Source organism: Anser brachyrhynchus (genome assembly GCF_964034855.1).
Source record: "Anser brachyrhynchus genome assembly, chromosome: 8".
Taxonomy (NCBI): domain Eukaryota; kingdom Metazoa; phylum Chordata; class Aves; order Anseriformes; family Anatidae; genus Anser; species Anser brachyrhynchus.
The window spans coordinates 21,131,119-21,146,361 of NC_137702.1; the positions used below are offsets into that span (position 1 = coordinate 21,131,119).

At 45.4% G+C, this 15,243-nt stretch overlaps 1 protein-coding gene across 15 annotated transcripts in view; it reads left to right on the plus strand.

Annotated features, from left to right (window-relative positions):
* The window catches only part of RASAL2 (RAS protein activator like 2), a 178,531-nt gene extending 163,836 nt beyond the window's left edge, over nucleotides 1–14,695 (plus strand). For 10 of the 15 annotated variants that reach the window (XM_080603478.1, XM_080603487.1, XM_080603489.1 and 7 more), the window contains 5 exons: nucleotides 2,408–2,542; nucleotides 3,879–4,081; nucleotides 4,562–4,649; nucleotides 7,345–7,375; nucleotides 9,416–14,695. In XM_080603478.1, coding sequence (XP_080459604.1) covers nucleotides 2,408–2,542; nucleotides 3,879–4,081; nucleotides 4,562–4,649; nucleotides 7,345–7,375; nucleotides 9,416–9,558 — 600 coding nt within the window. In that variant the 3' untranslated portion in view covers nucleotides 9,559–14,695. The remainder of the gene's footprint in view (nucleotides 1–2,407; nucleotides 2,543–3,878; nucleotides 4,082–4,561; nucleotides 4,650–7,344; nucleotides 7,376–9,415) is intronic. The other 5 variants (XM_080603486.1, XM_080603488.1, XM_080603477.1 and 2 more) reach the window with 1 other exon arrangement.
* Nucleotides 14,696–15,243: the final 548 nt, after the last annotated feature.

A 15,243-nucleotide genomic window follows, 5' to 3' on the forward strand; every position in this document is an offset into this window, starting at 1 on the left:
GGGCCCCTGCGTGCATCTGGATTGGCTGATCTGCTGTGGTTTGTGGTACGGCCCTGTGTCCTAGCCGAAAGCGCCGGGGAGCTGGGGCCTTTCCTCAGGGCTTGTTAGAGGGAAGGGCCTGGACAGATACGTGGAGAGGCTTTGCCTTGGGGGTGTCAGGATGAGAAAGGAGCAGGAAGAACATACAGGTGTCATCCCCAGCCTTCACGCATACACCTTGCATGGGTGGCTTCTGCCCTCTGTATTTACAAGAAACACTCCGTCCCCTGCTTGACGCCTCCCTCTCGGTCTGTTCGTCCTTCCACTGCTGACTGTGCAGCTGCCCAAGTAAATCAGGTACCTGGGGAGACTGGCTCAAAGGCACTCTCCTCTCCCTCTCTTGTATGCAGCGTGCGTCTCCTTATTTTTCCACTCTCCTTCCCATGCTAATTGTTTTCACTGGCTTCATTAGAGTGCTTGCTCCCACTGTAGAGAAATCAATTTGTTCTTTCCTTCCCCACACCCTTGAGAATGTCTTGAGTTGTGCCAAATTGAGTGGCCAAAATTTTTTTTTTGAAGCAAATTCCATTGCGTCCTTTTAATTGCAAATCGTGTTGTGGAATTCTGCTTTTATTTTAAAAAAAAGAAAGCGGGAGAGAGAAGTTGGGCATGTTCTTTCTAGGCATGCTTTGTGGGCGTTATAATTATTAGACTCTGTTCTCCACAAGTCCCATTTGTTTCTGAATGCAGAGTGAGGCCCTTTGTTCGCTGGGAGAGGTCAGCTTTTGCCTTCCATTTCCATTTAGTAGGTAGGTGGGAACAGAAATGTCAGTGTGTTCCTCTGGAAGGGAGGCAAAGAGGGGAATTAATACATGTTCCTAGCAGGCGTTTCTTTTTTCTTCTCTATTAGAGTAAATCATAAACCTTTGGCATCCTAAGTACTTGCCATCCTCTTGGTCTTCGTGAGCTTTCTGAGCGTGGCTGCTGAAAGCGCTCGGTGCTGCAGCTCAAAGGTGGTTTGGGGAGGTTCGCTGGGGCCCAGCGGTCTGTTGCAGGGCAATTCCCAGCGCCGAAGTCCTTGCCTCAGAGGAGAGCCTGTCGGTGGCAGAGCCCCGCACCGTTTGGGGCGTCCCTTCCCACAGCTGCCGAGAGAAGTCTCACCGAAGGAGCCTGGCCGAGCTGTCACACTGCAGCTGAAAGGGGCTGTTAGCCTTGCTGCCGTGGAGCCTTCCCTCCCAGGCTAAAGCCTGTGCCTAAAACCATGCGTTTTTCCCCAGTTCCTCCTCCTTTCCTTTGTGTTCATATCTCCTTGCTAAGGCTCTTCCCAGAGCTGGAGGCCTCAGGGCAGGGGAGCCGCTGCAGCTGCTGCAGGACGTGCAAAAGCACCCCAAATGGAGGATGACAGCATCCCTCACCGACTCCTCTTCAGAAGCAGTTACTCCCTGATGAAGAGCCCCTCCCTGAGGCTTTGACTTTCAAAATCACTGCCACGGAGCACCTTTCACTTGCCTACAGTGCTGACACGAAGCAGTCTGCTGAAGAGCTGCCTGAGCGCAAAGCAAAGCCATGGATGAGGAAAACATTGATCTTTTGCATTTCTTGGAAACTTTCAGACAGCGTTGCTCTGTCAGGAGTTGTTATGCTAATTTCTGTGCTTATAAACTTGTCTTTGTCCATGAGAACTGCTTGGAATTTGTACCAAGCCATGTTTTCCCCAGCTGGGTGGAGAGTTTCGGGTTTCTCTTCTCGGCTTCCTTTTCAGATTCCCTTAAGGAGGATAGCCTCTCATTGTGTTTTACAGTTCTCCTGGTAAGCACTGCTGGTCCTGATTTCCTTTCACAGCCTTGACTGGTGCGTGTGCTACAATAAACCATGGAAATGTGATAGGCATTATGGTGATAACATTACACCTCTTGGCACTTCTTAAGTACTGCTCTGTTGTCTCCTATCCAAGCCATGCAGCCTCCTGCTCCATGGCAAATTCCTGTCTGCAGCCTGGCTGAGAAAGCTGCTCTCGAGCTCCCCAGCCCCCCAGCACAACCGAGGTGTCTCACCTGAACCGGCTGCACGCAAAGCTTCGTTGCTCTGTTCTCCGAGGGAGAAACCTCAGGTTGAGGAAGCCTTACTGAAAGTCTGGCAAAGGGGGAAGGTGGATGTGAATGGGATTTGGAAACAGCGTTTTTTTTCCAGAGAGATGTTCACTTAGACAAAGAGGGAAAAAAAATCTCAAGTGCAGTGATTTTAGAGGGACTCACGTAAATGCTGTGTACCTAAAGTCAAGGGAGGATGAAGCCTCTCTGCAAGAAAGGTTTGGGGGGGCTTTGGAGACCAACAGTTCCATGGGAATTTTTCTCCTCCAAATGAATTATTTCAGAGCTGATTTGTGTGTAATTTCATTGAAAAATGCTTATAAATGTCTCTGTTCCAGGTTCAGTCACCTGTGGACTCTGCCACAATGTCACCAGTGGAGAGGACAGCTGCGTGGGTTCTCAACAACGGGCAGTATGAAGAAGTCGAGGAGGATGCAGAGCAGAATCCAGATGAAGTCAAGCACGCTGAGAAGGTAGATTTTATTCTGTATACAGCAGACTCGAGGGCTGCTGGCCAGTCCTGTCCATCCTATGGCTGGGTTCAGAACGGCCTCCAGGTGCTGCTGTGCCAGAGTCGTGCTTTCAAACACAGGTTGCATTGGCTCAGCTTCCTGCTGTACATGCCGTCACGTGTAGCTGGAGCACAGCGTGCCATACTGTAGATTGACACACTTACAGGCTGTAGCATGTCAGGTGGATGCAAACTGACATAGCTGAGGGCTTAGAGACAACAGGCTGATGTTTGGCATTTACGTGCATCGTGAGTCACACTGCCTAAGCGTATGAGATCCTCCTCAAGTCATTATTTTTTACGATGACATTATAGCTATGTTATACTGCTGTTTTTTTAATGCTTGCGTTTTTTTTAGTCATGATGAAACTCCATTAAAAAAAAATCACAGTTGTTAAACCCAACTGAGTGTAGTTTAGGATATGCTAAGTGATTGCGCATGGCTCTATAAGTGCAATTCAGTCTTCATCAGTAGTTGCGTTCAGATTTTATCTTGGGCTTCACCTGAGGCATATGCCAGTCATCGAGATGGTGCAGTGTTTCTGGACTACACAGAAATGTCCCTGATCATCTGAGAGATGACTTTTAAAAACATATTTATTTTCAAGATTTTGGAAAATTAGAATTTTTCCAAATACAGTCACATGTATATGCTGCTGCAGTGATGAGATTTAGTAAGAGGTTTGGTATTTTGAGAGGGAAGGGAAAGAGAGGAGGAGAACCTGTGGTGGACAAGAAACGGGAACATAGGATTTAGGAAAGGTGAATGAACCCAAAATGAAGTGGAAGGTGTTGTGTTCCACTATTGCAAAAACGATTGTCTGTGGAGACAGTAAGTGGAGAACAAATCCTCAGCCAACTAAACGTGCAGTGAATGATGTCCCAGCTGAAGGCGGTGGTTTCATGGCATGGTCCTGAAGAATGAGTCATTTGGGTGCTGTAGTGGTGCTGTAGTGGCTCCTTTTCCATGTTTGGTCACCCCAGGATGTTTCTACTGTTAGCAGCTTTTGTCTGGGAGCTCCTCGAGTCTGGAATAACTGCAGATGTTGCCAGCCAGGACTGAGGAGCCATGTCAGAGCCATCAGAGTGCTTAGACTGTGCTACAGAATGACATCTCACAGTGTGGGAACAGCCTAATGCTCAGTGAGAGCTCTACATAGTCCTTTGTCACAGCGACTTGATTGTCATTTCCTTTACTTCTGTTAATGTATTTTAATGAAAGAAGTGTTGCCTCTAAACATCAGAAAATTATAATGACGTGATCTGTTCCTTCTTTCCTTCTTCCTTCCCACCTGCAGTATGAACAAGAGATAGCGAAGCTGAAGGAGCGCCTGAAGGTGTCGAGTCGCCGGCTGGAGGAGTATGAGCGGCGACTCCTAGTGCAAGAGCAGCAAATGCAGAAGCTGCTGATGGAGTACAAGTCCAGGCTGGAAGACAGTGAGGAGAGACTGCGCAGGCAACAGGAGGAGAAGGACAGCCAGATGAAAAGTATTATCAGCAGGTAAGGCCTCTGAAAGTTTGGCACCGTTAGGACAAGAAGCATGTGCTGTTTGACACTGGAGAAGGTAGTTGTGTGAGCGTCTCGACGTCTCTGGAATGACATCATCCTTCCTTGGAAAAAGGAAAAACTGAGATACAGGTGTGGAAACTCACCTCAGATTGCCAACAGAGTGGAGGAAAAGAATTAGGAATTTTTTACTCTGGTCTTTGCTGTACTTACAGCTGGTCTCTTTGCTTTGTTTGGAATCTGTTCTTCAGGCAGTATGCTCCAGAGCAGTTGCATTTTTGGCAATGTCCATTTTGAGAATAATAATGTTAGCCAATTGGGAGTGTCAGATGGAGAAATAAGCCTTTCAGAGTGCAGCAGAATTCTTCTGCAGAGCCAGGACAAGCAGAGAAGTCAAATCCAGCAAGCCAGAGAACCTTCACACTCTGGAGTAGTACCGACCTGTCCTAATTTGTACCTCTTTTTGTGCACCAGACTCATGGCAGTTGAAGAGGAGCTGAAGAAGGATCACGCAGAGATGCAAGCTGTCATCGATGCAAAGCAGAAAATTATTGATGCACAGGTAAGGAGCCTTAGGATCTCCAAGAACCAAGTGTTCTGTGCATAGAACCCATTATGTTCTCCTATCCTCCTGCCCCAGCGTTGTTATCTAGCTCCCAAGCCAGTATTGGCCCGTGGTGTTGCACATGTGACTTACTGCCTTCTAGGAGAGAATTGGGTTTTTAATTAATAAAGACTGTGCTGTCTAACGCCAGGCTTTGAGAAGGCCTGGCAGCAGATCACGGGACTGACTGCTTCTCCAAAACCTCTTCTACTTCATGAGATCCCTGGGGGGCAAATCAATAGTGATGCTTTGTGTAGACATTGTTCCAAGTGTGGGCCTGGGAACTCTGGAAAAGCTGTGCTTCATACCAGCATAGTTTAATTGCCATGTGCATGCATCTCAGCTATGCGAGCTAAAAGCACGGCTTTGAACGTTCCAGTCAAGAAAAGAGAATGCTTGCAGTGGAGCATTGCCCAGTGTAACCTCGTATGTGGCATTTCACCCCATCTGACTGTCCACGTCAGTCTTGGAGAAATGCCCCCTTCGCCACAAACCCGCGGTGCTTGTCTCAGTCAACACAAGTTAGCTTGGGGAAGTGGGACCCAGTGGGCAATGCATGTGGGTGTATTGTGTGGGATCATTTCAGCTTTTCTTCTGTGTCTGTGCTGATCCCAGAGAGCAAAGCTTGTACAGCAGAACCAGAGACTGGTTTGGTGTCTGCCTGCCACATTATGTTTGGGATATTTGCAGTTGGAGGACATCTTTCCTGCTTCTGGGCTTTTCAATAGTTCCAACTGTAAATGTTAGTAAGAGATAATCTTTTAGATTACCAGTTTCAGGAATGACCCCAGTTGTTTCAGAAAGTTCTTTCCCTTTATGTACAGTGGGGGAAATAAAAGCCTCAGCTGAATATTGTTAAAGATGCTACCGGTGTCTTTTGAACATAGGCGTAAGTGAGCACAGAAGGGCATCCCCTGGCCATTTTTTCCTGCTGAATGGACAGCAGTAATAGAAACGTTTGAGCTTGCATGGAACTGCAGGGAAAATACGATGTGGAAAAAAAAATATTTTTAAAGGCCTGGAGATGTTAGAAGCATATTTTTTAGCAGATTTCTTTTTGATAATCTGAAAAGTTCTACATTTTGTCTGCTGCCCCTGCTCATTTTCCGACAGTCCTTTCTTCAGAAATGATGAGGGATGGATTTTTAGATCCATACTATCTAATCTGAATAAGTCACTTGCGTAGAATAGCACTGCACTTCTGTTATCTGAGCTCATAGAATACAAAGAAAATCCTACTGGAATTAGACCACATATATTTCCTAGCTATTGTGCAAGATGTTGTACACAAAGACGCTGGTGTAATTGCCCTTCCTAAGATGCACTCCACATGAAATCCTTTCTGTGAGGACTTGCACTCAAAATGTAAAGGGGAGAGTGCAGTGCAGGAGAGTGAACAGGAATGTAGCTGGTCACTTCATTTTTTAATCACAGCGGGGGAACGGTACAGCACACTCCAGTCTGATCAGGCAGTATGACAGGTGGAAGCTGGAGTAGAAATTGAACGTGTTAGGCCACTTTTTGGAGAACCCACAGCCAGGACACCTCGTTGTTAGAACTGATGGACGGCAGCTCATCCAAACAGCCACCTCTTTTTTCCAGGAGGCGATGCCTTTTTCATCCGCCTCAAGAAGGTGAAAGGGACACTGAGCAAACACATGAAAATTTATTTTGGAGGGGAGGATTTGCGAGATTGTGACTTGAATAAGAAACTTGCCCTTCCCTTTGTTCTATCTCTGTGCCAGCGGGCTCTCAGCCTTGGTCACAGACCAGCAAGCCGGAGGGTGGCCCAGCCAGGTCTGTCAGCGTCACCAGCTGGCGGAAGGGACAGCTGCTGACTTCTGAAGGCTTCAAACCCTCTGGGCTGGAGAGGTGTGCCCCTTGATCCCACTTGATCAAATCATGCTTAATTTATCGCTTGCAGTGAAAATCGTTGCAAAGACTGTAGCAAAACTGTAGCATTAATGATTCCTCTTATAATCTGATGCTTTTTTTCTTCTGAAGTGCTGTTAGTTTCTTGAGCAAGTGAGGTCGTCAGCAAACCTTGACTGCTTCACTCTCAACCAGCTCACGGGGAGGGCTGAAAGGTAGTTATTGGCCCTTTCATGGGTACCTGCACGGAAGAGGAAACCAGTGAGATTCAGAACAGACGCCAGAGGAGCCCTAGTGTTTTCTGAGTTATGTAGCAATCCCTCGAAGTCACACTTGAAAGATTTTTTTCTTAGTCTGTGATTCATTTAGCAAGGGAATATAGCAGTGGCTGGATAAGAAAAGGTCTTTATGGAGTGGAGTTGGAACCTGGCTTATCACACCTGTTTGAGAGGAGTGCCTGCTAGGAAACAGCAGTAACCCGGGCTGCTTCTGCTTAGTTACATCACCACGAGATGCTTTTCAGCATTTGCTCTTTAGCCTTGTGTCCAGGTGCAGCATCCAACGCTACACCAATGCACAGCCTTGTCCTCAGGATACGCGCCATTGGCACTGGCTCTGGGCAGTGCCCGGTGTGCGCAGCGGTGCCGGAGGCTGCCTCCGAGCTGCCTCTGAGCGTCCCCGGCCAAGCAGGGGAGGTCTGGCAGAGCTCTCTCCTTGGAGCTGCAAAGAGTATTAGCCCAGCTGCTATTGCAAGTGACATCTCCGCTGTGTTAAATTACAGGTCATAAATGGGGATGAGATAATTCAAACAGGCAAGTAAACCCAATCAGTTCTCTAGCTGAGCAGCACCCAGTCCTGGCCCAGAGCACTGCCCTCCTACCCATTCCAGCTCCTGCCACTCCCTGTGCCCAGTTCCCGTGTGGTAGATGTGTTGGGCAGATGGTATTTTCCTCTGAGTGAGAAGATGCCTCTAATTGCTGAGCTCATGCTTTTTAAGATGTACTTTCCAGGTGTAGATTCCCAGCTGTTGTGCAGGCTGGTATAGCGAGCACTCATCGGTGCCCGAACGTAACCAGCCTTTCATTTTTAACTCACTGTAAAGATAGATTATTTAGAAAAACAAATAATTTTGAAATACGTATTCCAGGTAAAATTTAGCCCGAGGAGGAGGAGCTTTAACTTGCTGAAGAACACATTTCTGCTAAGGCAGTTTTTTTTTTTTTTTTGTGGGATTTATTTCACATTTCACTTATCCCCCCCCATTTATTTGAGGGAAAAGGCTAAGGCCTTCAGCTCCTCCCTTGTCGATTCTCCGTGCTCATGTTGACTGGATCAGGGAAGGTGCTAGGGCAGGCCGTAGCCTGCCTCGCTGTTTGTTGACTTCTGCCTCCTCCTCCGTTTGCTCTGCTACGCAGAGCTTGGTCTCTCCAGGGCTGCAGCACAAGCAGTACTTAAATTCTGCTTTGTTTTTGCACCCTCATATTTACCCCTGTGGGGAAGCCCACTGAGAAAAGCCAGCATTGCTTGATTACAGCTGATGTGCTGGGATCAGAACCTCAAGGGGCTGGTGCAGCACTTCTGTCTCCTCAGCAGTTTGCCTGAACTGTCCCTTAATGTTTGTGCCTTCTGTACATCGTTTTTCTTCCCTTTTGTTTCTCAATGGGCTGGACTGGGAAGAAGAGTTCCTGCATGCAGCTTTTTCCAGTCGAGTAATCAGGTGTTTTTCCTTCACAGAGAAAAAAAAGCCAATCAGCTGGCAGCACGAAGGGTGTATTTACCTGCTGCCATCTCTGCTGCCACTGTGTGTGCATTTTTTTTTAAAGGGAAGACAAAAATTGCCATTTCTAATTGTGCCACCAACTCTTCAGCTTGACCCTCCAGCACTGAGTCCCAGTGCAGATGGTCTGTTAGTAGGCTGGGTTGTGTTGGTGGATTTTCAATTTTATTTATTTTTAAAAAAATTCAGTGTATATCCTTTAGCTTTCTGACTACTTTTGCTAAAAGTGGAGGCTGGAAGTATCAAAATGTGGGAACCCAGGATTCGGCAGAGCCCGGGAGCCCCCCTGAGCTGGAATGGGTCTAGGAGCAGTGTGTTCAGTGTTTGTTCTTTGTGTTCTGTCGATGGCATCTCCCCTCCACCCACACTGCCCTCTTTCTCCTTCACCTCAAGTAACCCCTTAGTTTTAGCTTTTGGCTGCTTCTTTATGTTGCTATTGCACCCTCACCCCTGCTGGTGACTGCAGGCTGCCATTATTTGCTTTTTTTATTATTATTTTTTAATTTCGGACGTACCATGAGTTTATTCTGAGCACATTTCCATCCAAAATAGAGAGACAATGGCCATTAGATACCACCTGCACTTTTCTCTGCCAGATGAAACCTCCACCACTTTTATTTTCTGCTGCCTGTTTCTGTTTTTCTAACGTATTAAAAAGAAATATTGGCTATTGTTATTAACGCCAACACCCGTGCCCCCCTCTTCCCCCTTCCATGGCAAAATATCCCATTCCCATCTGCCTCAGTCGGAGGCTGTCTGGATAAAGCCACTGTGACTGCACCAGTTCACCAGCGTAACTTTGACTCACCCTCACCTTCCATCATGCAAAAAGGCCAGGAGGGCTGGATGGGCACGTGGAAAGCCTGCGGTGCACAGGGCCACGTTACCCCAAGAAAACAGAAAGAGGCAGACATCCCATCGTACCAGAGAATGTTAGCAACGCTGCCTCTGCCTAGAAACCATCCGAAGATACTGTCACAGCCCTGGGGCCTGGAAAATCCCCATAAAGCAAGCTTGTGGGGCAAAGGTGTTTTGTTTGTGAAGGAGCTCTGACTTTGTGGGGTGTTTGTTGCAGGAGAAGCGGATCGTGTCCCTGGACTCTGCCAACACACGGCTGATGAGTGCCCTGACGCAAGTGAAGGAGCGCTACAGCATGCAAGTCCGCAATGGCATCTCCCCCACCAACCCCACCAAGCTTTCCATCACGGAGAATGGTGAATTCAAAAACAGCAGCTGCTAACTGGGCAGATGCTGCCGGCCATCTCCCCAGGAGAAGGGCAAGAGGGAGCAGACTCGAGAAACTCCCCAAATAGCCCCCTTCCCCTCACAGGTTTACATAATGCTGCTAATAAAGAGGAAAAGAGAAAGAACTCTGAACGGTGGGCTTTAATTCCCCACGCAAGGCCAGGAGAATCGGGCTCCCGAGAACAAGTCCTTCCATATCACTGTGTAAATAGCTGGAGCTCTTGGGTCATGTACAGAAAATGCCGATGTAATATACCAAAAGGAAGTGAATACTGTAGATTTTTTTAATTATTGCTATTTTTATTATTTTTTTTCTCTTGTTGAAAGCACTGCAGTCCTTGGAGGGGGAAGAGGGGAGTGTGAGTGCATGTGTGTTGTGGGTGAGAGAGAGCTGAGCAGTGGGTTACATTAGATAGCAGCTGTATATATCAGGCTGACGGATACAAGTACATGAGTGGAGTGAAATAGTAGTGAAATGAACTCTGTAAGAAAACTCATCTGCTGGTTTTATTCCCCTCTTCTCTAGCTGTTCTGTAACTGAATGCCAACTCAATAGCAAACATTTTAGCAAGGAAGTTGACTCTTGCCGGATCCTGTACCTACCTTGGGTAGGATTCCAGCAAAAAAAAAAAGTCAGTCTTTCCAAACAAGGTAAAAACTTGGAGCAGCGAGCTTGTTTCCTTGCATTTGCACACAGTCAGGCTCCCCAACAAAAAGACAGAGGGAATCTGCAGTTTTCAAGGTAGGATTCTGTCTTTTTTTACCCCAGTTCTAATGCAGTTTATATTTTCTGTTTTGAGAATTTACAAACCTGTAAATACCTTTTTTTTTTTTTATTATTTTTAATTTCTATCCAATCCTCACTTTATGCACCATGCAGCGGCATCCTGAATTCATCCTCTGCACTCCATCAGGAACAATCAGGTTAATGCTCTGAGGAAAGAGCTAACCAAAGGGTGCCGATGCCCAGCAAAGTAGACTTCTGTATGCAAAATTTCAATTTTCCTAGCAGATTTCTTTATTTTAACTCTATTTTGTTCAATTTCACTATTTCAGCCACTAGCTTAACCTGTCGAGTTCCAATGAAAGATGCTTTCTGCACATTTTTGTTAAAAGATCTTCCATTTCCACTGAAATTTGCCTTTCTCTGGATACTTTTAAGGGTGATTTTTTTTTTTTAAGTTTTGTACACACCATCTTTTCTTAAGGAGTTTTGACTGAACTTTCACCTGTGATTACTTTCAGTTGCATTTCACAGAAGCATATTTACAGGCTGTATGTCAGTGCAATTACAAAGTGCCCTTTTCATGGAAGATAGTGACATTGACAAATAGTAAAAGATTAACAATAAATTGCACAGTATTGCCAATTCTCATGATTTTATCAAATGTTCCAATATTTAGTTCGAGGTTCTTTTAAAGTCCCAGATACTAGAGGCAAGTAGTAGTGTGCCACTCTTGGCTTTCACTTGTTGGTATACATCTCTAGCCCCTAAACTCTGAAAGGAAATAAAAGTTTTGCAATAGCAATTCAAGTTTTAATTTTCAGGAATATACTAATAACAGTGAATGTGATTAACTGTTCAGACAAGTTTTGGAAATCGGAAATGTTGACGTCAAAAACGGGACAAAACCTCCAAAGGATGCCTTGAGGTGGGATATGTTTGGCAAAAACAGTTCAGGCTTCAACTAGGAACAAGTTAATGAGATGAATATGGGGGTACCTGCCTGAAATTGTGCAGCCTGTGGTAGGGACAAGGTCAGAGCTGATGTCTCATTATCCTTTCTGGCCTTCATTTATGAATCTCTAAAATTGTGCTACATTAAAAATGTAGCAATTTCTAATCCAATTCCATGACCGCTTGAAACGGACCCATGTTGCCTTGAACATGAACAATTGGCAATACTGAGGACCCAAGTTCAGTGTCTGTTGTCAAGTTTGTTTGTTGTTTGCAAATGAATTAATCTTGCCTCTGTGGGCAAATTTCAGTTCGTGACAGAGCACACTACGTTAAGTGTTATACCTTGATTATTGTGAGTTCAGACACTTTGGTTAAACATCGTCACACAAGTATGTTACGTTACTAACTATGCATAAATACAGAGACCACATCTCCTGCACTGTAGGATGGATGAGGAAAATGTGTATGGATCTCTCTTAACAAGGCTGGTGTTTGCATCTAGAGGAGACTTGTCTGCAGTGAGTTGGGATTTATCTTTAGTGCTTGGTTCTTTCAGATCAAAGCCTCTCTCTGGCTGCTCAAATGTGACTTGGTGCTACAGGCCAAGCAGCATCCTGCTCTGCTTCTTGGCGTGTCGTAGCCAAGTCAGCACTGTCTTTGACGCCCCCGGGGTGGTGCACTGCATTTGCTCAGTAGTGATTTCTTCTCAATACTTTCCAAATCGTCTTCCAGCTCTGGGTAACTGCTGACCTCTGTTTTCTTCCTCAAAGTGTGCCTTTCAGTTTCTCCTTTCCTTCCTCCTTCATGCTTCACAGCCATAGGCACTCTTGGTGTGTAATAAGCAGACTTGTGAGTAGCTCTCTCTTTTATAAGAAACCTTTGCGACCCCCCTTTTAGCTGAGCATTTTTGTGTGATTTGCATCTCCCCTTTGCTATGTTCTTAACTACACAGCTGCATCTTGGGCAATTTGTTCCCTGAAGTAGCCTTCACAGATGGCCGCGTGTATTGGTCATTAAGTACACAGGGCAAATAGTATGAGTGTTCTGCGACTGAGACATGAGAGCGAGCAGTCCTAGGAACAGAATGACTAGAACAAGGCAGATACAGGTATGTCATGCTGGCAGCATTAGTGTAACGTTAATTTGGGAAACACATTTCACCAGAGCTCCCCAGCTTCCTGGTAGTCCGTCGGAGACCACTGGCTGCGCTGTGTGGCTCAACGCTGAAGCCTACAAGGAGTCCCCTTTGGTTTCTGCAGAGAAATGCAACAGGGCAACATTTCACTGCAGATTTTTTTAGAGGGAAATTTAACCAAGGTTCATATGTTTTAGTGAGCTCTTCAGGGCTGTATCATTCTGAGTGATGTACCTACTCCTATGTATTTCTTAAGCATTTAGACTGGGAAAAGTTGCTGTTCTGAAAGAGTCTGACCAATTGGTATCATCCTCACAGCTAGTTGGTAGGCCAGTTGTTTCTCTTTTGTTTCAATTTCTACCCTCAAAATATACTCCTCTATCTCCTTGTGCAGAAGAGAAGCTGCCTGTTGACCCAAAAGGAGGTGAAGATTGCAGACTCAAAATGCTGCAAGACTAAAATTGATTAGTTGCAGTACAAAACATTATGCTCCTGAGTTCAGCAGGCAGCTGTCTCTCCTAGTTTGTCACCAAGCAGCCTTCTAGAGAAATTTTAAGCTGCTTCAAGCCGACAATATGTGAAAATGCCAGCTTCTATTCTGTCCAGTCTGATAAAATTCAAGTGGTGCTAAGCCACGTGGCAGCCAAAAGGTCTGTCTGTTTTCAAACAAGAACCCTAAGTGGGCCTGATCTCGTCTGTATTAAGACTAATGCCAGTGGGTTTCTGCAGCAATGAAAGAAAATAGTGGAAAAAATTGGATGATAAGCGTTATAGACCTTAGGTTTTGGTTCATGCATTCAGCAAAAGCATCTGGCTGCGCTAATGCTATTGCAAGCAACTGCTGCTATCATTTAGAAACAGCTGAATTAGTGCAGGAAACAGATTAATAACCTGTCAGAGTAATACTCGTATATTCCTAAGTCCGCAACAGAAATGTTGTCCCTTCCTGGCATCTCAGCTCTTGCTGGCCACGTTACTCAGTGCTGTTCCAGGATGACTCTCCCCAGACCGCAAAGCCTCCCGGCCTTCCAGGTTCTCCATAAAAGCTCGGGGCTGGTGTGTCAGGGCAGGGAAGCAGCGGCGTTTTGTAGCACTGTGGCCTTTTGCCACGTTGTGTGTGGTGTCTGCAGAGTGTGTGCACAACAGAGGTGACCAGAGTGCTGCAGGATAGGTAACTGAGGAAGCCCAGCCTTGAATGGTGTCCCGTAAATGCCCCTCCTTGCAGCTCAAGGAATTCACACCTTTTTTTTAAGGGGAATAGGCACATTTCACATCCAGGAAGTACCAACTATTACATCCCTGGTGTGTTGGAAATGCTACTTGTAAAAGCACAGATTCATACAGCTACACATTTTGCAACATTGCTCCCCAGGGCAATAACTCTAAGCAGGGGATCCAGAAGAGCACGGAAAGAAAGGGATGTGTATGTTTTCTAGTTAGAGAATTTGAGCTGTATCCAGTAATAAATTCTGTATCCATCTAATAAATCATCAAAGAAATGGATTTTATTTTATGTTCTTGCAATCGCTTTGGTTTGTCTTTTTTACATCATATATTAGTTTCATGTTTTAATGCTTGCTTTAACCCACCAGCTTTTAACTTCATCTGAAAACTCAGTGATTGAAGTCAATCAATTTTACAGCAGCACCTGCGGAGTGTGCCAGCAATATTTATCTGCTGAGGTCACCATGTATGTGTGAATCCTGTTTGTGTTCTGCGAAAATGTCTGTGTCATTTCTGGAGAACAATCCCTGTCCGAGTTGAACCGTTAAATGTAAATAATAATAAAATCTGTGATTAGCATGGTCAGCCACGGGTATCCAGCCGAGTGTGACAGAGCAAAAAGGGTTAAATTTAGGCCAATGCTTTTAGGTATTTCCTTCCCCACAGTAAGTTAACTCCCATGAGAAAGAGCATGTCATTACAGATCATGCCTGCCAGGAATCCTACCTGTAAAAATAGATTTTCTGTCTCAAGGGCCTTAATAAGAGTGTTACTACACAGAACTGTTTTGCAATGATAGCTCTAAATAATTTATTTTTTATTTCAACAAAGTACACCTTAAAAAGTAATAAACTTGTTTTTCAAGCCGTATTTTTATGCTAGTAGCACTGGACTGTTTGGTCTCTGAGATCCATTTCTGCATTTCATTGCCTGGGTTTGTTCTAAAGAAGATTTATTTTTGTTCTGTGAATAATTTTTGAAGGTTCTTGTAATATGTACAGATATAGATACATTTGAGGTCTTTTATTGATATTCCTACAAAGAATACAAATAAACTTTAACTTTAAACAGTTTGGACTCAGTAAACCTACCTGATTTAAAATTCTCTTCTTTCTGCTCTCAGGTTGTTCTTGTGTTTTGTGTAACTTAAGAGGGAGGAGGGAAACGCGGTGTAACAATGTTTTGGGACAGACTGCATTTGACACCTGGAGCTCTCGGAGGGGGTCCGTGGCTGAATAATTCCTTTCTCCTGTTTCCGTGGATGTTCTGATGGGGTGGCCAGCCCTGAGCGCTGCCTCCCCGCGCCGGCAACCTCTCGCTTTCTGAAGCTTGAAGTGCCGGGAGGTGTCTGGCGTTGTGGAGTGAGAGAGCGACAAGCTGTGGAGACATGGAGAATTGCTGGGTGCTGCTTTGGGGCAGGGGATTTTTTTTGTGTAATAGTAAGTGGTGGAAAAAACCTACCTGGTATTAATTAATGTGTTTATGCCTCTCATATTTGGACCACTGAATGCGACCAATTTTCTTGCTCGGTCAATTCCTATTTTACAGGTTCTCACGCACCAGCCCAAAGCTGCAGTGTTTGAAGTATGGACATGCAGAGGAATATTTATTTCATAAC